General features: G+C 43.1%; 1 protein-coding gene across 1 annotated transcript; it reads left to right on the top strand.

Moving 5' to 3' along the window:
• The first annotated feature begins 11,251 nt into the window (after window positions 1-11,251).
• LOC110757300 (uncharacterized) lies at window positions 11,252-11,944 on the top strand. The gene has a single exon (XM_088244511.1). The coding sequence runs from the start codon at window positions 11,252-11,254 to the stop codon at window positions 11,942-11,944; it is 693 nt and encodes a 230-aa protein (XP_088100637.1).
• The last annotated feature ends 6,891 nt before the right edge of the window (window positions 11,945-18,835 follow it).

The following is an 18,835-nucleotide window of genomic DNA, read 5'->3' as shown; positions in this document are numbered from 1 at the left end:
CCATTGGATAACTCTGGAGTCCGTTACCTAGCAAACACAGAACCATGCTCAGGATGGATCTTATCAGCGCGGAAAATGAGTTAGCAATTTGTTTCGGCCTTAACTTCTTCCTCCGACCTTGGATTGGCCCAAATAACATATGGCTGGAAAGAAGACATTCTGAACTTCAATTTCGAGTGCTTAAAGTCCTAATTTGATTAAGAGAAGCCCAAGTTGTAAGCCCTTGAAGTTGCTGGTCATGCTGACCTCAGCATGTGCTGGTTGGATGCTTGGTCATGGTGAGCTAGGTATGAGCTATCATTTCTAGTTGGAAGCTTGGTCATGGTGACATGAAGATGAGCTAGGGCTGCTGGTGGGATCTATTGGTGAAGTGCATCAACCAATTCAAGATTTTCTAATACAAGTGCATCACCCAATTTAGATTTTCTAATACAAGTGCATCAACCATTTCAGATTTTATAAAACAAGTGTTGTATGCATTAGCCATATTGAATTCAGATTTTCACTTCACCTAGGCCTATAAATAGGGAAGTTCTCTAAGCTTGTAAACACACCCCAAGGGGGGGAGCTCTCAAACACTTCTCTAGAGCTCCCTTCCCTTCTCTCCCTCAAATTCTCTTAGTTTCCTTTCAAGTTGTCAATTGTTGTAACAATAATGTTTTTACTAAATTTTCCTTCAAGTTTTCTTAGTTCCAATTTATTTTTCTTTGTAATGTAAATTCTTTCCTTAAGTTTTCAAGTTGAATTAGTTTCCAAGTTTCAATTATGGTTTTTGTTCTTATTCATTATGCTTATAAGTTAATATGCTAGTTTGAATGATTGATCACCATTTAGGCTTGCATGTTAGCTATCTTGGTTTGAATTAAGAGTAGACACCATGCTTTAATTCGAATTGAACTATGAATAGGAAGAGTATGTATGGACATTCGACAACAGGGATTAGATACATGCTTGGTTGTTTAAATTGTTCTTCTATGCTTAATGGGTTCCTAATGCTTAATTTTAGGTTAGACAACAAATGATCAAATTAGGGAATTAGGAACACAAGGTTATGACCACACACCATGGCTTAATCATACTTTAGCTAGAACCAATCCATTAATCTAATTGAACTTGGGAACTTATTTGCTTGAGGTATTTCCTTTTTCTTGTTTTATTTATTTCCTTTTTTCATTTCTGTTTTGTGTAGGAGAAATGAATGGGATCATTCAATCACCAATCCTCGTGGGATCGACCTCGCACTTACATATGCTATACTACCAAACGGCTCGTGCACTTGCGAGTATCACAAGTTGAGGATGCAGCTTAATCCATTTTGGTGCAGCTGTATCCACACAACAATTGTGCCTCAACTTTAGTTTCGACCAATATGGGAGCTCAAAAAACATAGACTTGTGCGTCTAGTTCATATATGTAGAAGGTCTGGTCCAATTAACTGTTTTCCCGAACAGAGCAAAATCCAAACGGTTAAGCTGTTCCAAGATCTCATCACCGGACCATTCTCTAGGTCTGAGGCGACGCTCTGTGTTCCCATCGAACTCTTTATCCTTTTCCCGCCACTCGTGGTCCCATGGCAACCATCTCCGATGACCAAGGTAACAAACTTTTCCAGCGTGCCAACCAGAGGTTACATCTTCCTTGCATACAGGGCATGCCATATAACCCTTTATGCTCCACCCAGAAACCATTGAATATGCGGGAAAATCATTCACAGTCCACATAACTGCTGCCCGCAAAGTGAACATCTTCCCAGTGGATTTATCGTACGTGCGCACACCGTTTGTCCATAAATGCTTGAGCTCATCAACCAACGGCCGTAAGTAAACATCGATTGACCTGCCTAGATCCTCAATTATCAAAACAGTCATCATCATGTCTTCTTTTTTCATGCGCGGCAAATTATATGGGAATACGAAAATCGGCCAAGTGCTGTGGTGTTGGTTTAGAACCCCGTACGGATTGAATCCATTAGTGGCAAGTCCCAATCTAACATTTCGGGGATCAGCAGCAAACTCGGGGAAGGTTCGATCAAACTCTTTCCATGCCTCCCCATCTGCAGGATGACACATCACATCGTCATCTACCCGTTTTTCCTTATGCCATCTCATGTCTGTGGCAGTATGCGTCCACATACACAATCGCTGCAACCTAGGTTTCAGGGGCAGATATCGCATGTCTTTTTGTGGGATCTTAGTCATTCTATTCTCATATGTCATTTTGAACCTCGACCCATTGCATATAGGGCATGTATCCAATGTTTCGTACTCTTTGTAGAACAACATGCAATTGTTTTTGCAAGCATGAATCTTTTCATAACCCAATCCAAGACCATTCAACACCTTCTGCGCCTGTCTGTGGTCTTTCGGCAAAAAATTGTCTGTCGGAAGCATTCTCTTGAAAACCCCCAAAAAATAATGAAAACACTGGTTCGACATACGATACTTTATTTTTCCGTGCATTAGCTCCACAATGGCCGTGAGAACGGATATGCTCTCGCACCCCGAATATAACTCTTGGATGACATTTTTTAACAGTTTTTCATACTGTTCGAACTCTACATTGTCCATTGGTGTAGGCACATCATCTTCCCCTTCCTGATTGATGTTGGTAGATGCAAATGGAAAAACATCATTTAGAATATCCATGACTTGTTCATTAGGATCCACAATAGGTTCAACATTGTCCACTCTTGTGTCACTTGAAGACGAAGCATAGTCTAAATGTTCACCGTGATGGTTCCAAGTGTTTTATGTCTAAATCATTCCATTCCTTACTAAATGAAATCGAACATTTTCAATTGTCTCCCACAACGTGTTGTTACACCTCCTACAAGGACACTAGATTCTAGTTGCACCCGGATTGTGTGTCCGTGCGAAGTCAATAAAATTCTCGATTCCATCCAAGTATTCGTCTGCGCACCTATTCGGGTTCTGTATTTGTTTGGGCCTAAAATTGGTGCGCCCAGTCCAAAGACAGAAGCCCACATCATTTCTCAGGCCACCTGTTTGGACCTTAAAATTGACGCCCTCTGCCCATCGATGCGCCCAGCCCATTATCAAATAAACAGGCCTCGGCCCAAACATTGGAGGCCTGGAAGCAGTCAAAACCAGGAAGAGTCTTGGGCCTCGAAAGGAACCCAAATCAAGCTCGAAACCAAAATGGGCTTGGCAGGTTTTAAATTGAAGAAAGAAAAGAGAAGCCCCAAAGAGAGACATACTCACGTGACTTACCTGACTTTGAAAAAAGTCAAAAATTGCAACTCAAGTCATAGAGAGAAGTTACAGGGATTCATGAATACACGCCTGCAGAAAATTCTCCAGACTTTTATAGACAGAGAAAGATCAAAATCCTTATATATATATATATATATATATAAAACTCGGCAGGCATTATTCTCAAAGGATACGCAGATTGTGTTTTCTAAAAGAAAGATAAGCAGGAAACAAGGAGTTGCTGAAATGGAAAATCACACTCACCATCACTATTTGAAAAGCAGTTAGATTGGAAAAAGGATGTATGACGCCCCATCAAAATACAGGGAAGTGACTATTGAGGGCCTAACTGCCAGAAAATGGATAGAACTCCCTTCCTTTTTCTTTTAAAACTAAAGATCTTTTGAGATTGTTTGCCGCCCATTATTAAAAGAATGAAAACTCCCACTCCCAAAAGCATCTCTTATAAATACAGGAGAGAGTGAACAAAGCAACACACAATGAACACAACCAAAAAAATCAGTCAAAAGACAAACACTCAAAATGATCACTTGATCTCAGAGAACCTTCGAGCAAATTGAAGAAACCAAAAGCTAGCTAAGCCACAAGAAAAGCCAGTTACAAGTCAAAGCCTCCAGTTTTTCAAACTTAGAAGAAAATCAATTAAAACGAGATTTCTCTCGTTACAAATTTGGTTCAGCAAAGCCAAGGCAAACAGAGCTTGAGTTTTCACAAATACGAAAACCTCAACAAATTTATGGAGAACCCTGACTAAGCAGAATAGGTGCCACAGCACAGTTCCAGCTCAAATCCAGTCACTTCTGCCCCTTTCAGACTGAAGAAGTCCCAGTTCTGCCCATCTAGAAGCCTTCCAGGGCTTGAAATAGATTAAAGCTCTGCCAGACTCAAGCTTTGGTATCAATTTGCAGCGGAAGCCTAGCAGTTGAAGTTGTCAGAAGTCCAGTCTAGTACAGGCATATCCAGTCCAGCCCGGATCAGAAGCATCTGCCCAGACAGAAATGGAAGCACGACCCTCTTTTTGTCTTTTTATAGTCAGTTTTTCCCTTTTGAGCTTTGTAAAAGGGAGTTCTGCCTGAAAGCGGTTCACTCTATCATCATTTATTATGGCCAGAACTACCAGTTTTGTACTGTGAAAAATTGTGAAGTCCTCACCAGTCTGAGGCAGGAAAAGAACTTACTTGGGAGATATTCCTCACCCAAATTCACAATCGCTTGTTCAAAAATCAATAACTTGGGGCGCAAGTTATCTATTTTTAAAGAAGTCTGCTAGGATTATTGCTAGCAGTGGCACGCTCACACATTAAAGAAAGTTGACTTGCTAACCAGTCAATGGTTCTCAAGACAATGGGGAACTTTATCCTACCGTCACAGAAGATAAATCAAAACGGGTGAACAATTTGGCACGCCCAGTGGGACTTCTCAGTATATATACTCTTAATATTCTAGAAGTATATGAATATTGGAAGTTCTAGCCAGAATCCATGTCGCGTAATGGAACGAGACCAAGCAGCTTTCCGAGAAGGACCAGAATCAGAAGAAAGCGATGCTAGACAATCAGCTCATGGCAGTACTGGAAGCAGATGTTCCAGAACTGCTTCCAGGAGGCTGAATCAGATACAGGAAGTTGTGCTCCGACAGGAGGCCACAGCACAATGGAGCCAGGACACTCTGAATAATATGACAGCAATGATGCAATGGCAAGTTAACAGGCAGTTCAGGAAAGACCGTGAGGCCGCCATGGCCAAAATTCCAAACCCTGATGCTGTGGTTTAGCAGCTAGACCTCCCTTACGGTCCTCCACCAGGAATAGCATGGCCATATCAAGAGAACCCTCTTATTGCACAGATAGCTGGAGCACCAGGACCGGAAGAAATCCAAGCTGGACAGAGGGGAAGAGTCCTTCCCGCCCAGGAACATGAGGCTCCAGTCAGGCCAGAAGGCCTGGCGCCGGTTCAAGCTCCCCAGAATCAGGCAGAACCACATATTCCACAACCTGTGGCCCCACGAGATCAACCCTTGCCACTTCTGCTTGAGGCACCAGCTGTGCCACCTAGAAGAATGGACCCCAATCCATTTCCTCCACTAGCAAGGGGCAGGAGAGGCAGAGGGGGAATTAACCCTTTTGCCAACAATGACAGGAACAGACCAGGGGCAAACTGGAGGAACCATCCAGATGTTGAAGAAGAGGAAGAACACAGGGAGGAAGCTCTGCCCCGGCCGTACAGAATGGAACACAGGTTTGACCATGTCCAGCCAGAACAAGGACGGAATCCACATCCTGCCAATGCTTTGAACGACTTGGGGGCATTACAGAGAATGATCAGGGAAATGATGGAGCCAGAAGCCAGAAGAGGAGAAAGGCCTACCTACAGAAAGCCGTACCCGGCTTACATAGATCAGATTCCTCTACCCCCAGGTTTCAAAGTACCAAACTTCACCTTGTTTAATGGAGAAGATCCTCATGCTTCATCGGTTGAACACATAGGTAGATTTTATGTCCAGTGCATAGCAATAGAGAACAATCCTCTGTTAAAACTGAGGCTTTTTGGAAATTCTCTCTCTGGACAAGCTGTTACCTGGTATACCAGTCTACCAGCTAACTCTGTTCAGACCTGGGAGCAAATGGAAAATGTTTTCCATGATTATTATTTTAGGATCCAGCTAGAAGTCACCATCAGTGATCTTGCTGCCCTCAAATAGAGTGAAGAGGAACCTGCTCAGGATTTCATAACCAGATTCAGGAAGCTCAAGATGAAATGCCGGATCCCTATGGAAGAAAGACACTTCATCCAGATGGCTCAAACCGCCCTTAAGATTTCTTTAAGAAAAAATTTGATGGGATGCTGTTTGGAGATCTGGCAGAACTAGCAGACAAAGCATCTAAAAATGAGGACCTCCTCAGGGAAGAACAACAGAAGAGGAACTCTTCCAAAGGCATGTACTACAAGACTCCTTCTTCTTCGTTCCATCTGATCGAAGTAGAGTCAGAAGAGGACGCAGAAGGCTCGGAAGAAAGAGAAGTTGCAGTGGCAGAAATGGCAAAATTAAAACACCCCATCAGCTGTAAAGCGCTTACAAGGCCACCAAAGGACAAGAAGCTACCACCATTCACAGGAGGATTTGTTCCAAACAAACCAACACAGAACAAGGTCTACTCTTTCGATCTAACCAAGGTTGATGCTCTGTTTGATGAGATGCTGCTACAAAAGGCAATAGAGACGCCTCATAAGCTACCCAAACCAGAAGAACTTAAGGGTAGACAATATTGCAGGTGGCACAATTCTTGGAATCACTCCACCAACAATTGTGTTGTTTTCAGAGATGTCATACAGGAAGGAATAACAACAGGGAGATTGAAACTGGCAGAAAAACCTCCCTCAGTGACGACAGACCCTTTTCCCCAGCCTCAGGTCAACATGGTCAACCCAAATTGGCCAGAACGAAAGGAAAACAAACCAGCGGCAGGAGCAGAAGAGTCACAACGGGGGATTACCGAAGGCCAAAGGCAACCATCTCGGCTGGGGTAGTACTATGCAGCAAGTGCAAGTGTGAAACTGAGTTAGAAGTGACTCTAGACAGACAGAGTCAGCCTATGCCCAGCGTATTTGACCGGATCGGAACATCGCGTCGACAAGGCCCAGTTCCGGCTCCTTCTAAAGGCGGAACCAGAAAAGGGAACTGTTTCAGGCCTGCCCAGCACAACAGAAGAAGGCCAGAGTAGCCCAAAAAGGAAATACCAATCAAGATGCCCGGAAATGACAAGCCTTTGGCAACTATCATAGAAGGAAGATGGTATTCCGTTGGGAAAAGCGGTAGACCAACTCTAGAGCTAACCAGAACCCAGAAGAGAAGAGTTCAAAGGCAGTATTGCACCTTCCTCAAGAACAGGGATGACCTACAGGTACTTCCAGAAACAAGTTCTACCAGAAAAGGAAAGAATCCACAAGTAACTCCTCGGGCAGAACAAGCAACATATCAATCACAGGGGTTGATGAAGACAGAATCTCCAGACAAACCTCTCATCCATCCGGCCTCCTCTTCAGTTTATCAGCCTGAGCCTGCAAAAATACAAGGCGCGTCCGAACTTATTTTAGTAGAAGAACAAGAAGACTGGACTGAAGAAAACGAGGAGGAGCAGTTAGACTATGAGCCATCTACAGAGGACCAAACTGGGTTCCTCGAGACAGAAGACCAAGAAGACTGGACAGAAGAGATGGAATATGATGGAGGATTAGACGAAGAAACCGAGGCTTTTGGTGCAGAATAGGAGAGCTTATTGTAGGGCGATCTGGGCATTAACATGGTGTTCGTCTTATCAGAAAAATTCAGGGCAGCAGAAGGACAGGGAAGCACTCTGGAGGGAGACGTATTCTCCCAGGAAAGCTTTGAGTGCAAGCTGGCAGAAGTAGAAGAGGCGCCAGAACAGCAATCACCTGCTGCCAAAACAGGTGGAACTACCATCAAACCAGTCACAGAACAGCTCTGTTTCTCCAAACCAACCAAGGAAATGGCTAATCACCTCAGACCCCTATTCATAACTGCAAACTTTGGAGGTATTCCTGTTTCCAAAGTAATGGTGGATGGAGGTGCAGCCATTAATCTTTTACCACACAGGTTGCTGAGCAAGATGGCCAGAATAGAGAAGGATCTCATTCTGACACGTCTGACCGTCACCAACTTCGCTGGGGGCATCACTAAGACTTATGGAATCCTGGATGTGGATGTTATAGTTGGAACCAAAAAGCTGAAGATTGCGTTCTTCGTGGTAGACACCACTTCTACTACCTACAACGCATTGCTTGGAAAGGATTGGATTCACCAAAGCCTTTGCGTGCCTTCCACTCTACACCAACAGCTAGCCCTTTGGAATGAAGAAGGTTACATGGAGATAGTAGAGGCCGATCCACGGCCATTTCTGCCCTCTGCCATGTGTTTTGAAGCAAGGTATTATCATGATGACCTTGGTCCTTTCACATTCTTTGGAGTTAACCAGAACGGCCGCCCTCACGGTGTCACGGCCCAAAGGCTCATGGAAAATGGTCTAGCCAGTTCTCTAGAAGACTGGAATAGGCCTTTTGTTCTGAACCTCCAGAACTCTGATGTTTAGTCCCAATCAACAGGAGAAGGATGGAGCTGCAACAATCTGATCCATTACAAAATGATTGTTGATATATTGGGAAGAAAGGAAACTCTCTGCGCAGAATCCAGCCATCAATATGGAAAAATTCACGCATGAGAGCACTGAAGAACAGAAAGAAAGTTGGCAGGAGGAAATTTTAGATTTTGCACCAGCAGCACTAGATGATTCCTTACCAGAAGTGGAAGATCCACTGCAGGAGATAAACTTAGGGACGGAAGAGGATCCAAGACCCACTTTCATTAGTGCACTGCTAGAAGAGCCACTCAGAAGTGAAATCATCACACTCTTGCATGATTTTAGAGATTGTTTTGCTTGGCATTATCACGAAATGCCTGGATTGGACAGAAAATTAGTAAAACACACACTGCCTATCAAAGAAGGCTACCTCCCAGTCAAACAAGCCAGAAGATGAATGTCCATGGAGACTGAACTAAAAGTCAAAGAAGAGATCGAAAGGTTGCTCAAGGCAGGATTCATCAGGTCGACCATTTACGCTAATTGGCTAGCCAATATTGTCCCGGTTCTGAAAAGAAATACAGGGGCAGTAAGGATCTCTGTGGATTACAGGAATCTAAATGAAGCATCCCCCAAGGATGAATATCCTATGCCAATGGCAGATATGCTAGTAGATGGAGCTGCTCACAACCAAATGCTATCTTTCATGGACGGCAACGCAGGATACAATCAGATCATGGTGGCAGAAGAAGACATCCACAAGACAGCCTTCATGTGTCCAGGACACCTAGGTGCTTTTGAATACACTGTAATGCCTTTTGGCTTAAGAAACGTGGGAGCCACTTATCAAAGAGCAATGAACTCTGTTTTCCATGATATGATAGGGCATTCTCTAGAAGTGTATATAGATGATGTAGTAATTAAATCCCCAGAAGCAGGAAATCATGTGTCAAATCTGAGAAAGGCATTCCTAAGAATGAGACAACATAAATTGAAAATGAATCCCAAAAAATGTGTTTTTGGAGTACAGGCAGGAAACTTCTTGGGATTTTTGGTACACCAGAGAGGCATAGAAATTGACAAAAATAAAGCAAAGTCCATCATAGAAGCTCAACCACCTCGGAACAAGAAAGAGCTGCAAAGTCTCTTAGGAAAAATTAACTTTCTAAGGAGATTCATTTCCAATTCTGCAGGAAAAATCCAGCCCTTTTCTTCCTTGCTAAGATTAGAACAGGAACAGACTTTTAAGTGGGAGGAGCAGAACCAGCAGGCTTTTGAAGAAATCAAGCATTACCTCTCGAACCCGCCAGTTCTGTCCCCGCCAAAGAAAGGCAGACCACTCAAACTCTATGTATCAGCATCAGAAATGTCCGTTGGAAGCTTGTTAGCTAAAGATAACAATGAAGGGAAGGAACAAGCAGTCTATTATCTAAGCAGAACTCTGACAAAGGTAGAAAGAAATTACTCTGCGATCGAAAGGCTTTGTCTAGCCTTGTACTTCACTGCTGTGAAACTCAGACACTACATGCTGCCATTTACCATCTATGTCATTGCCAAGACGGACCTGATCAAATACATGCTAACAAGGCCAATGTTGAGAGGCAGAATTGGGAAATGGACTCTGGCTTTGACAGAATTTGCTTTCAGATATGTCCCTCAGAAAGCTGTCAAAGGACAAGCAGTAGCAGATTTCCTAGCCAATCATCCGGGAGAAGAGATTGAAAATATGGATTCTTTGGATATAGCAAATGCAGATCTACTGACAAGAGCTCATACTTGCCTTAACAATCCCATTTATTCGATTCATCTCACACCTTGGAAGCTGTACTTTGATGGATCAAAAACTGACTTAGCTTCCGGAGCAGGGATTGTTCTAGAGGAACCTTTGGGGATCAGACACTGTTATTCCTTCCAGTTAGATTTCCAATGCACCAACAACAGAGCTGAATATGAAGCTCTAATCATCGGCCTCGAAATGTTAATAGAGCTAGGAGTCCAGTCTGTGGAAATCCTGGGAGATTCTATGCTTGTGTTAAAACAGATTGCTGGAGAATACAAATGTCTGAACCCTTCTCTAGCTGTCTATTTAGTAGCAGCCAAGAATCTTTTGACAGAATTTAGAGAAGCCACTTGGGAACACATCCCACGAGAGGAAAACTTTGTAGCCAACGAGCTGGCTCAAATAGCAACAGGGATACAAATGCCGGAAGACTGTGTGCAAAGGATTATCAAGGTAGGAAAGAAAAGTCTACCATCTATTCTGACCAGAGGAATGGAAACAGATGTCAATTCTGCCATAATCACTGAGGATGACTGGAGAATTCCCATCATAAACTACTTACAATACCCAACCTTGCCCTCTGAAAAGAAAGTCAGAATCATGGCTTTAAACTATCTTATGTGGAACCAAGATTTGGTCCGAAAAAGCAAGGATGAGATATTGCTAAGATGCTTGGGAAGGAAAGAATACATGAAGGTCATGGGAGAAACCCATGAAGGAATATGTGGAGCACATCAAGGTGGAAGAAAAATGTGTTGGTTAATAAGAAGGTATGGTTATTTTTGGCCAACCATGATGAAAGATTGCATTGATTTTTCCAAGGGATGTGAATCCTGTCAAAGGCATGGACCAATCCAACAGGCTCCTTCAGTTCGCATGAATCCAGTAGTCAAGCCATGGCCATTCAGAGGATGGGCAATGGATCTCATTGGCAAGATCTATCCAGCCAGTAGTCAACAGCATTGTTTTATCATTGTAGCTACGGACTATTTTACCAAATGGGTGGAAGCCAAGCCCGTTAAATCTACCACATCTCAAGAAATCATCACTTTCATAGAAGAACAAATTATACAGAGATTTGGCATTCCATAATCAATCACTACAGACAGGGGATCTTCTTTCATAACTGGAGAGATGCTAGACATGGCAGAAGCATTCAAATTTAAGCTACTTCAATCCACTCCTTATTATGCTCAAGCCAATGGACAGGCAGAATCAAGTAACAAGGTAATAATCAATATTATCAGGAAAATGCTTGAGAAGAATCCAAAGCAATGGCATGAGAAGTTATCAAAAACTTTGTGGGCATATAGGACTTCAAAAAGAGAGGCAACTGGCATGACTCCATATGCTTTAACTTATGGTCATGATGCAATTCTGCCTATGGAGATAGCAGTCCAATCCCTCAGAATTGCCCATCAACACGAACTGATTGGGGAAGACTACACTCAAGCCATGCTGCTAGAACTGGAAGGATTGGATGCAAGTAGGATTGATACCCTCAACAAACTCTTAGCAGGAAAGCAGGCTGTGTCAAGAGCCTACAACAAGAGAGTTAAAAACAAGAGTTTTGAAGAAGGAGAAATAGTCTGGAAAGCAGTTCTGCTCCTTGGAACACACATAGCTGGTTATGGAAAGTGGTCACCAACTTGGGAAGGCCCTTTCGTAATTAACCAAGTCCTCGGATTAGGGGCATACAGATTACAGGACCGAGATGGAGAAGTTCATGCTGCACCAATCAATGGCAAATGGTTAAAGAAATTTTATCCAACCATGTGGGATTCACAAGCTGTGCAGATAGATCCTGGGATAGAGAGGCAACAAATTGAAAATTGACATTGTTGCTTGATTTTTATTTTTGTTGTTTAGTTTTGTTTTTATGTAATCTTCTAAGTTTTTCTTTTAGTTTGTTAAGAAAACCAAAATTCCACAAAATAAATAAACTTTTATTTAAATAGTCACTTCTACGACTAAGCTGTTTATTACAAGTCTGAATTTGAAATTTAGAATCCTAGTTTTTTTAGGGTCTCCTACAGATTAGTCTTCTTGATGGAGAGTTCCCTCTGAAGCAGCACCCATTGATGAATTGAAGCCTCTGCAACTTCCAAGGCTAGCCTGGAAGCTGAAACCATGCTTTGCATAAGGAAGGTGGCCTTGCTCTTAGAACTCAGTCCAGCACCCAGCTTGCGCTGCACCTCCCTGCGTTCTGCCAACTCTTTTTGGAGCTCCTCGATCTGCTTCTCCAACTTGTCTGCAGTGGCCTTGGCTTCTTTATACCTTGCAACCATCTGGTCTAATTCTGCATTCTGGCGTGCATAATCAGCCAAGTTGGCATCCTGTGTAGCCTTGCAGAGCTCAGAAGTCTTTAAGGTGGGCTTCAGATCCTCATAACGATCATGAAGGTTGAGCACATCTCTGGCCAAGCCAAGGTTTATCTCAAGTATGGGCTTAGGAGCCATGTTCTGCCTCTGCAGAATGTCTAGATCCTTCATCAGTTGATCAACAGCTCCCCTGTTTTTGTCTAGTTCCAGCTCAGCAGACTGCCAGATCTTCACCCTCTCCATTGCTTCATCCACAGCTTTGAATTTGGCCTTGCTGGGGATAGAACTGAGTTTCTCCAGCCTGTCTAGTTGAGCATCTAAGTCCATAGCCTCAAACTCAGCCAATTCTAGATCAGCAAAGGAAGCTGTGGTAGTTGAACCAGGAAGGGACTGGATAGGCATCTAAAAAAATAGAAGTACAAATTAGCAACAGGCAGAATTAGGAAGAAAAAGGGCCATAACACAGTGATACTTACGGCTGCGATGAGGGGTTTCAGAGGGCTGGTCATCACTGCCAAAGACCCCACGGTTCCTGCAGTTCTGGGAACTCCCACCTGGAAAGAATAAGAGTTAGATAAACAAGGATGGAAAGAATTGTAGGAAAAGAGACGGGAACAAAATTATAACATGAGATTACCACAAGATCAGAGATAGCTGCAATAACTTCCACTTCAGGTACCAAGGCCACAGCAGAAGTTCTTGTCTGCTCCACAGGTTCCAAAACAGTAGAAGCCTCTGCCTGCTCCCCAAACTCCAATGAAGGTCGCTCTGCTGGAACTACAACGGGAGGTTCTGCCTGCTCCACAGGCCCAAGTATAGATTGACTTATCGGAGCTGCAACAGAAGTTTCTGCCTGTTCCATAGGCTCTGATGCAGAGCACTCTGCCTACTCCTCATATAATGGAACTGCAGTGGAGTGTTCAGCCTCTGCATCTTCAAAAAGGGCCAGCTCCGAGATAGTCAGTTCTGTCCCAGGAATGACGTGTTGCTTCTGTGCCAAGGCAATACTCTCTACTATTACCTCAGCCGGAATCTCCTCCTAATAAACGAACAAAAGTCAAAAGCTGAAAAAAGGAAAAGCAAAAATAAGCATGTCTATGTGGCCAGAATGCAGTCTCACCTCATCTTCAAATTCTTTCCCTTTCTCTTTCGAAGGGGCCTCTGTTGCTTCTTCTTGCCCCTTCTCCTTCTCAACAGCCTCGAAGGCTTCTCGCAGCTCATCATCAGTTCCGGAGGCCTCAGTTGGATTAACGGCAAACTCTTTTGTCTCATCAGATTCAACTCCACTTCTCTTCCTAAGTCTTTTAGACCTAGTAAGAGGAGGAGGAGGAGGACTTTCAGCTACACAGAACAAGTGAAGGTTAGAAGAACGGACAGAATAGAACAGACTCAAGGAAATAAATTCTAAATGTCAGAATCTTACCAGAGATTTCAGGTTGGGCAGCACTGCCCTGAGCAAGGGTGCTTTCTTTTCTTTTCCTTCCAGCAGAGGAAGTGGTCTCAACTGGTGGTTGTTCTGTCAAGTCTTCATCCTCTTCATCACCAGAAGGAGGCTCTAAATATCGAGCAGCAATGACAGAACTGACTGCATAAGAGAACTATAAAGTCAGAAGCGAATCCGGCAAAAGAAAAATGGAAGGAACATGATAAATGAAAAGCTTACCAAACATTTCCCCAGCCTGAGCCGTTTGTCCACCTATGATCTTCTTCATAGAGGGATCTGATGCAGACAGAATAGATTCTTTAGAAAATTATAACAAAGGCAGAACAGATAAAATGCAGACAGAATCAAGAATCTACCTTCTATGACTTGATTATTGATATCCTGGATGGTCTGAATTGTAAAACTTTTTGCTTCTGCCTCTGCATATATGTTCCCACAAGTCCAGCCATCAAAAAGTACCTTGAGTGCGGTAACCGAGGCAGACAGTCCGCCAAATCTGGCCTTCCACCAAGCGTCAAAATCGGCAGAACTAGAGGAATTTGGCTCCCAGGATGGATAGAGGCCATCCAGATTGTTTTGTTGATCTTGTTTACTGCGCATCGAGTATCTTTGTGCACCTCCAGATTATCTGAGTCCCTCCAAGAAGTGGCTCGGTTACAGCTTCTGTAGAGTTTAAATGGAATAACCTGGGGACAGCCAAGCTGTCTTGCACAGAAGTTGGGATGGTAGACTTCTGCCCCCAGATGATAATTTGGAGGCTTTTCACCCCCATGAGGCAGATCTCTTAGTAGGGATACACTTAGGAATATCTTCCTGAATTCTGTCCTGGCAGCTTCATCTTCTGGCTCCTTTTCAAAGAGCCGGTATCCAGGCTGGAACCAAGGGTATGCTCTTCTGACCACTACCTGCCACTGAGCTGCAGATCGTTTAGTACAATGCCTGAACCACATCAGGTACTCTTCAATGGAGCGCTTGGGCACTTCTGCCTATATCAAGGGAAGAGCCAAAATTTGGTTTTCAGGCAGAACTATGTCAGGAAACTGAAATTCTGGAAAATATACCTGCAACCAGATCTGGATCATCTAGAATGAGGCAGGAGCAGATAAATTCAGGGGATTCTCCGACGTCAGTATGATTGTGCAGGGCTTTTGCCAAGTGCTTGTATTCCAGCAGAACAGTGGAAGAACGGTTTGGAAGTACAAACCTGTTCAGCCAGTACAGAAGGAATAGCATGTGTTGCTGATCCTTGTCTTTCTCCACACTGAATTTTCTCAAATAATTGGAGAAGGAGCAGTTCTGGTTGATGGCAGCAGAAGAGATAGTAAAAGGCTTGGCCAACTTCTTCTGATTCTTCCTTCGATGATAATCACCAACGGCATCAACAGGTCTTCCATGAGGTCTGAACCCAAAAATTTGAGCCATGTCCTGCAAGGTTGGCGCCATTGGACCCACACGGAAATCAAATGTGTTACTGGCGGAATTCCAGAAGCACAAGTCAGCAGCAAGCAAGTTCTCATCCCGATTAATAGACTGCTTAGACAGTAGGATTGGGTCGTAGATCCCTGCCCTCCTCCAGTGAGCTCTGAATTTTGGAAGAAGCTTATCAATCCAGTCTGCCTACTTCACAGGACTATTCCTCACCTCACTGGATGGAAACGAACGGCTCAAATTTTTGCTGACCCAAGAATGAGAAGCCAGGGCAGAAGTCCCTTGGAAACACAGAGGCGCTTCAGCATCTTTTTTTATTAGCTCCGCTATCTCAGCTGGGACAGAACCAAACCAGCGAGGCCCCAGAGTCAGAGTACTCTCAAAAAGATGAAGAACGTTCTCATCTAATTTTTTCTGGACAAGAGGGTGGAGCCTGCTTCGAACCTCCATGGCATGAGCATCGATTCCAGTCCCAGTAGTATAATTCGGAGGAACTGAGGAGGAAGAGCTTTGGGCACGAGTTTTTGGAGAAGACATTTTTTGGGTTTTTAGACTACAAACAAAGAGAGGACTAAGGCTCGATCAAAGAAAAGGAAAGGATTCTGGTAAAGTCTGAGAAAATCAAGGTCTGAGGAAGCTGGGGTTTGAGATGAACAGGAACTGAAGTTTTGAATTCCTTTAAAAAGAGCTCGTAATCATGGGAAGGAGAAGACAAGACGCCACCTGACGAGACAAGCTAGTAACTAGCTAGTAACTGACCAAATCGGGAACTGGCGCGCACAAATTAATAGCCGAAATCATTAAATTGGGAACCGTTTAAAAAACGATTTAGACTTAATGGGGGCATTTTTTGAGCCTAAAATTGGTGCGCCCAGTCCAAAGACAGAAGCCCACATCATTTCTCAGGCCACCTGTTTGGACCTTAAAATTGACGCCCTCAGCCCATCGATGCGCCTAGCCCATTATCAAATAAACAGGCCTCAGCCCAAACATTGGAGGCCCGGAAGCAGTCAAAACCAAGAAGAGTCTTGGGCCTCGAAAGGAACCCAAATCAAGCTCAAAACCAAAATGGGCTTGGCAGGTTTTAGATTGAAGAAAGAAAAGAGAACCCCAAAAGAGAGACATACTCACGTGACTTACCTGACTTTGAAAAAAGTCAAAAATTGCAACTCAAGTCACAGAGAGAAGTTACAAGGATTCATGAATACACGCCTGCAGAAAATTCTCCAGACTTTTACAGACAGAGAAAGATCAAAATCCTTATATATATATATATATATATATATATATATATATAAAACTCGGCAGGCACTATTCTCAAAGGATACGCAGACTGTGTTTTCTAAAAGAAAGATAAGCAGGAAACAAGGAGTCGCTGAAATGGAAAATCACACTCACCATCACAGTTTGAAAAGCAGTTAGATTGGAAAAAGGAGGTATGACGCCCCATCAAAATACAGGGAAGTGACTATTGAGGGCCTAACTTCCAGAAAATGGATAGAACTCCCTTTCCTTTTCTTTTAAAACTAAAGATCTTTTGAGATTGTTTGCCGCCCATTATTAAAAGAATGAAAACTCCCGCTCCCAAAAGCATCTCTTATAAATACAGGAGAGAGTGAACAGAGCAACACACAATGAACACAACCAAAAAAATCAGTCAAAAGACAAACACTCAAAATGATCACTTGATCTCAGAGAACCCTGACTAAGCAGAACAGGTGCCACAGCACAGTTCCAGCTCAAATTCAGTCACTTCTGCCCCTTTCAGACTGAAGAAGTCCTAGGTCTGCCCATCCAGAAGCCTTCCAGGGCTTGAAATAGATTAAAGCTGTGCTAGACTCAAGCTTTGGTATCGATTTGCAGCTGAAGCCTAGCAATTGAAGTTGTCAAAAGTCCAGTCCAGTACAGGCATATCCAGTCCAGCCCGGATCAGAAGCATCTGCCCAGGCATAAATGGAAGCACGGCCCTCTTTTTGTCTTTTTATAGTCAGGTTTTCCCTTTTGAGCTTTGTAAAAGGGAGTTTTGCCTAAAAGCGGTTCACTCTGTCATCATTTATTCTGGCCAGAACTGCCAGTTTTGTACTGTGAAAAATTGTGAAGTCCTCACCAGTCTGAGGCAAGAAAAGAACTTACTTGGGAGATATTCCTCACCCAAATTCACAATCGCTTGTTCAAAACTCAGTAACTTGGGGCGCAAGTTATCTATTTTTAAATAAGTCTGCTAGGATTATTGCTAGCAGTGGCACGCTCGCACACTAAAGAAAGTTGACTTGCTGACCAGTCAATGGTTCTCAAGACAATGGGGAACTTTACCCTACCGTCACAGGAGACAAATCAAAACGGGTGAACAGTATCCACCTCCTACTCTTAATTCCTGGAACCACAATCACAATACAACAATCATGTTATATTCGTACAAAATCTTTCCTTATGCCTCCAATAAGGGCCCTATCCCATTCGGGAATTCATAGTCATGTCACGTAATTTACGGCAACATGAGATTAGATTTCGACGTGGATGAATTTCGGCAGCATCTCGATACAATTCTTGAGGTGTACCGTAGGTATAAAATACATATGTACCACCCGAAGAACGTACCGAGATGACACCGAAATCTCCACAGTCGAAACCTAATCCTGTAGCCGAAAATTACGTGACATGACTATGCATTTCCAAACTATCCAAATAATGGGACAATTCAAGAATTAATTGGACAACAATCATGCTTTCGCATCCATGCGCGACATCCAACTAACCTCGAACGAGAACTAAGTTTAAAAAAAATATATATGTACAAAGTTAATTGAAATTAACTTCGTACATCAACGTGCATAATTTAACAACATAATATAAATATAATTTCACAAAAAAATATAAACATAAAGTAATTAAATTTATATTTTTAAAATATAAAACGAAGAAAATACCTTCTTCAATCGTTCTCCACCAATCGTTAATCACATATAATATCCATATAGACAACGAAATTAATGGCGTTAGTATGAATTTACATTAATAATTTTACACTAACGACAAAAAATACTTACTCAACACACGTAGCAGAGGCAGGAAATGAAATTTAATCTGCGTAGTTGAACTTTGCTGTTTGAGAAAGACAGAGATAGAGAGAGAGAGAGAGGGGCAGAGGTAGAGGTAGAGTCAAATTGTTTTTGTAGTTTGCCTCTGCAATGGCTGAAACTGAATCTGTATTGGACGATGGTTTTTGTGCGACGAACATGTTGATTTGTCGCGCAAACCTCTGTCGTGCAAAGCTCAAAATCTTCGCGCAAAAGCCTATTTTCCGACGCGCATGTATGTGCGACATCAAACTTTGCGCGACAAAGGTACAAAGTTTCGTCGCTCAAGATTTTGTCTTGCAAATGCTCCCTGCCGTCGCGCAAAACACTAGTTTGACGCGCATAGACCTGCCGACACCCACCTTACGCGACTAATATTCTCCTTCGTCTTGCAATAATTTGGCTCCAAATGCTGTAAGCGGTGTTTTTTTTAGCGCGTTTTTCTTGCGCAACGACT

This window comes from Prunus avium, chromosome 7 (genome assembly GCF_965620075.1).
Source record: "Prunus avium chromosome 7, drPruAviu1.hap1.1, whole genome shotgun sequence".
Classification (NCBI taxonomy): Eukaryota; Viridiplantae; Streptophyta; class Magnoliopsida; order Rosales; family Rosaceae; genus Prunus; species Prunus avium.
The sequence above is the reverse complement of the archived record's forward strand: the minus strand, read 5'-3'. Positions and strand labels throughout refer to the sequence as shown.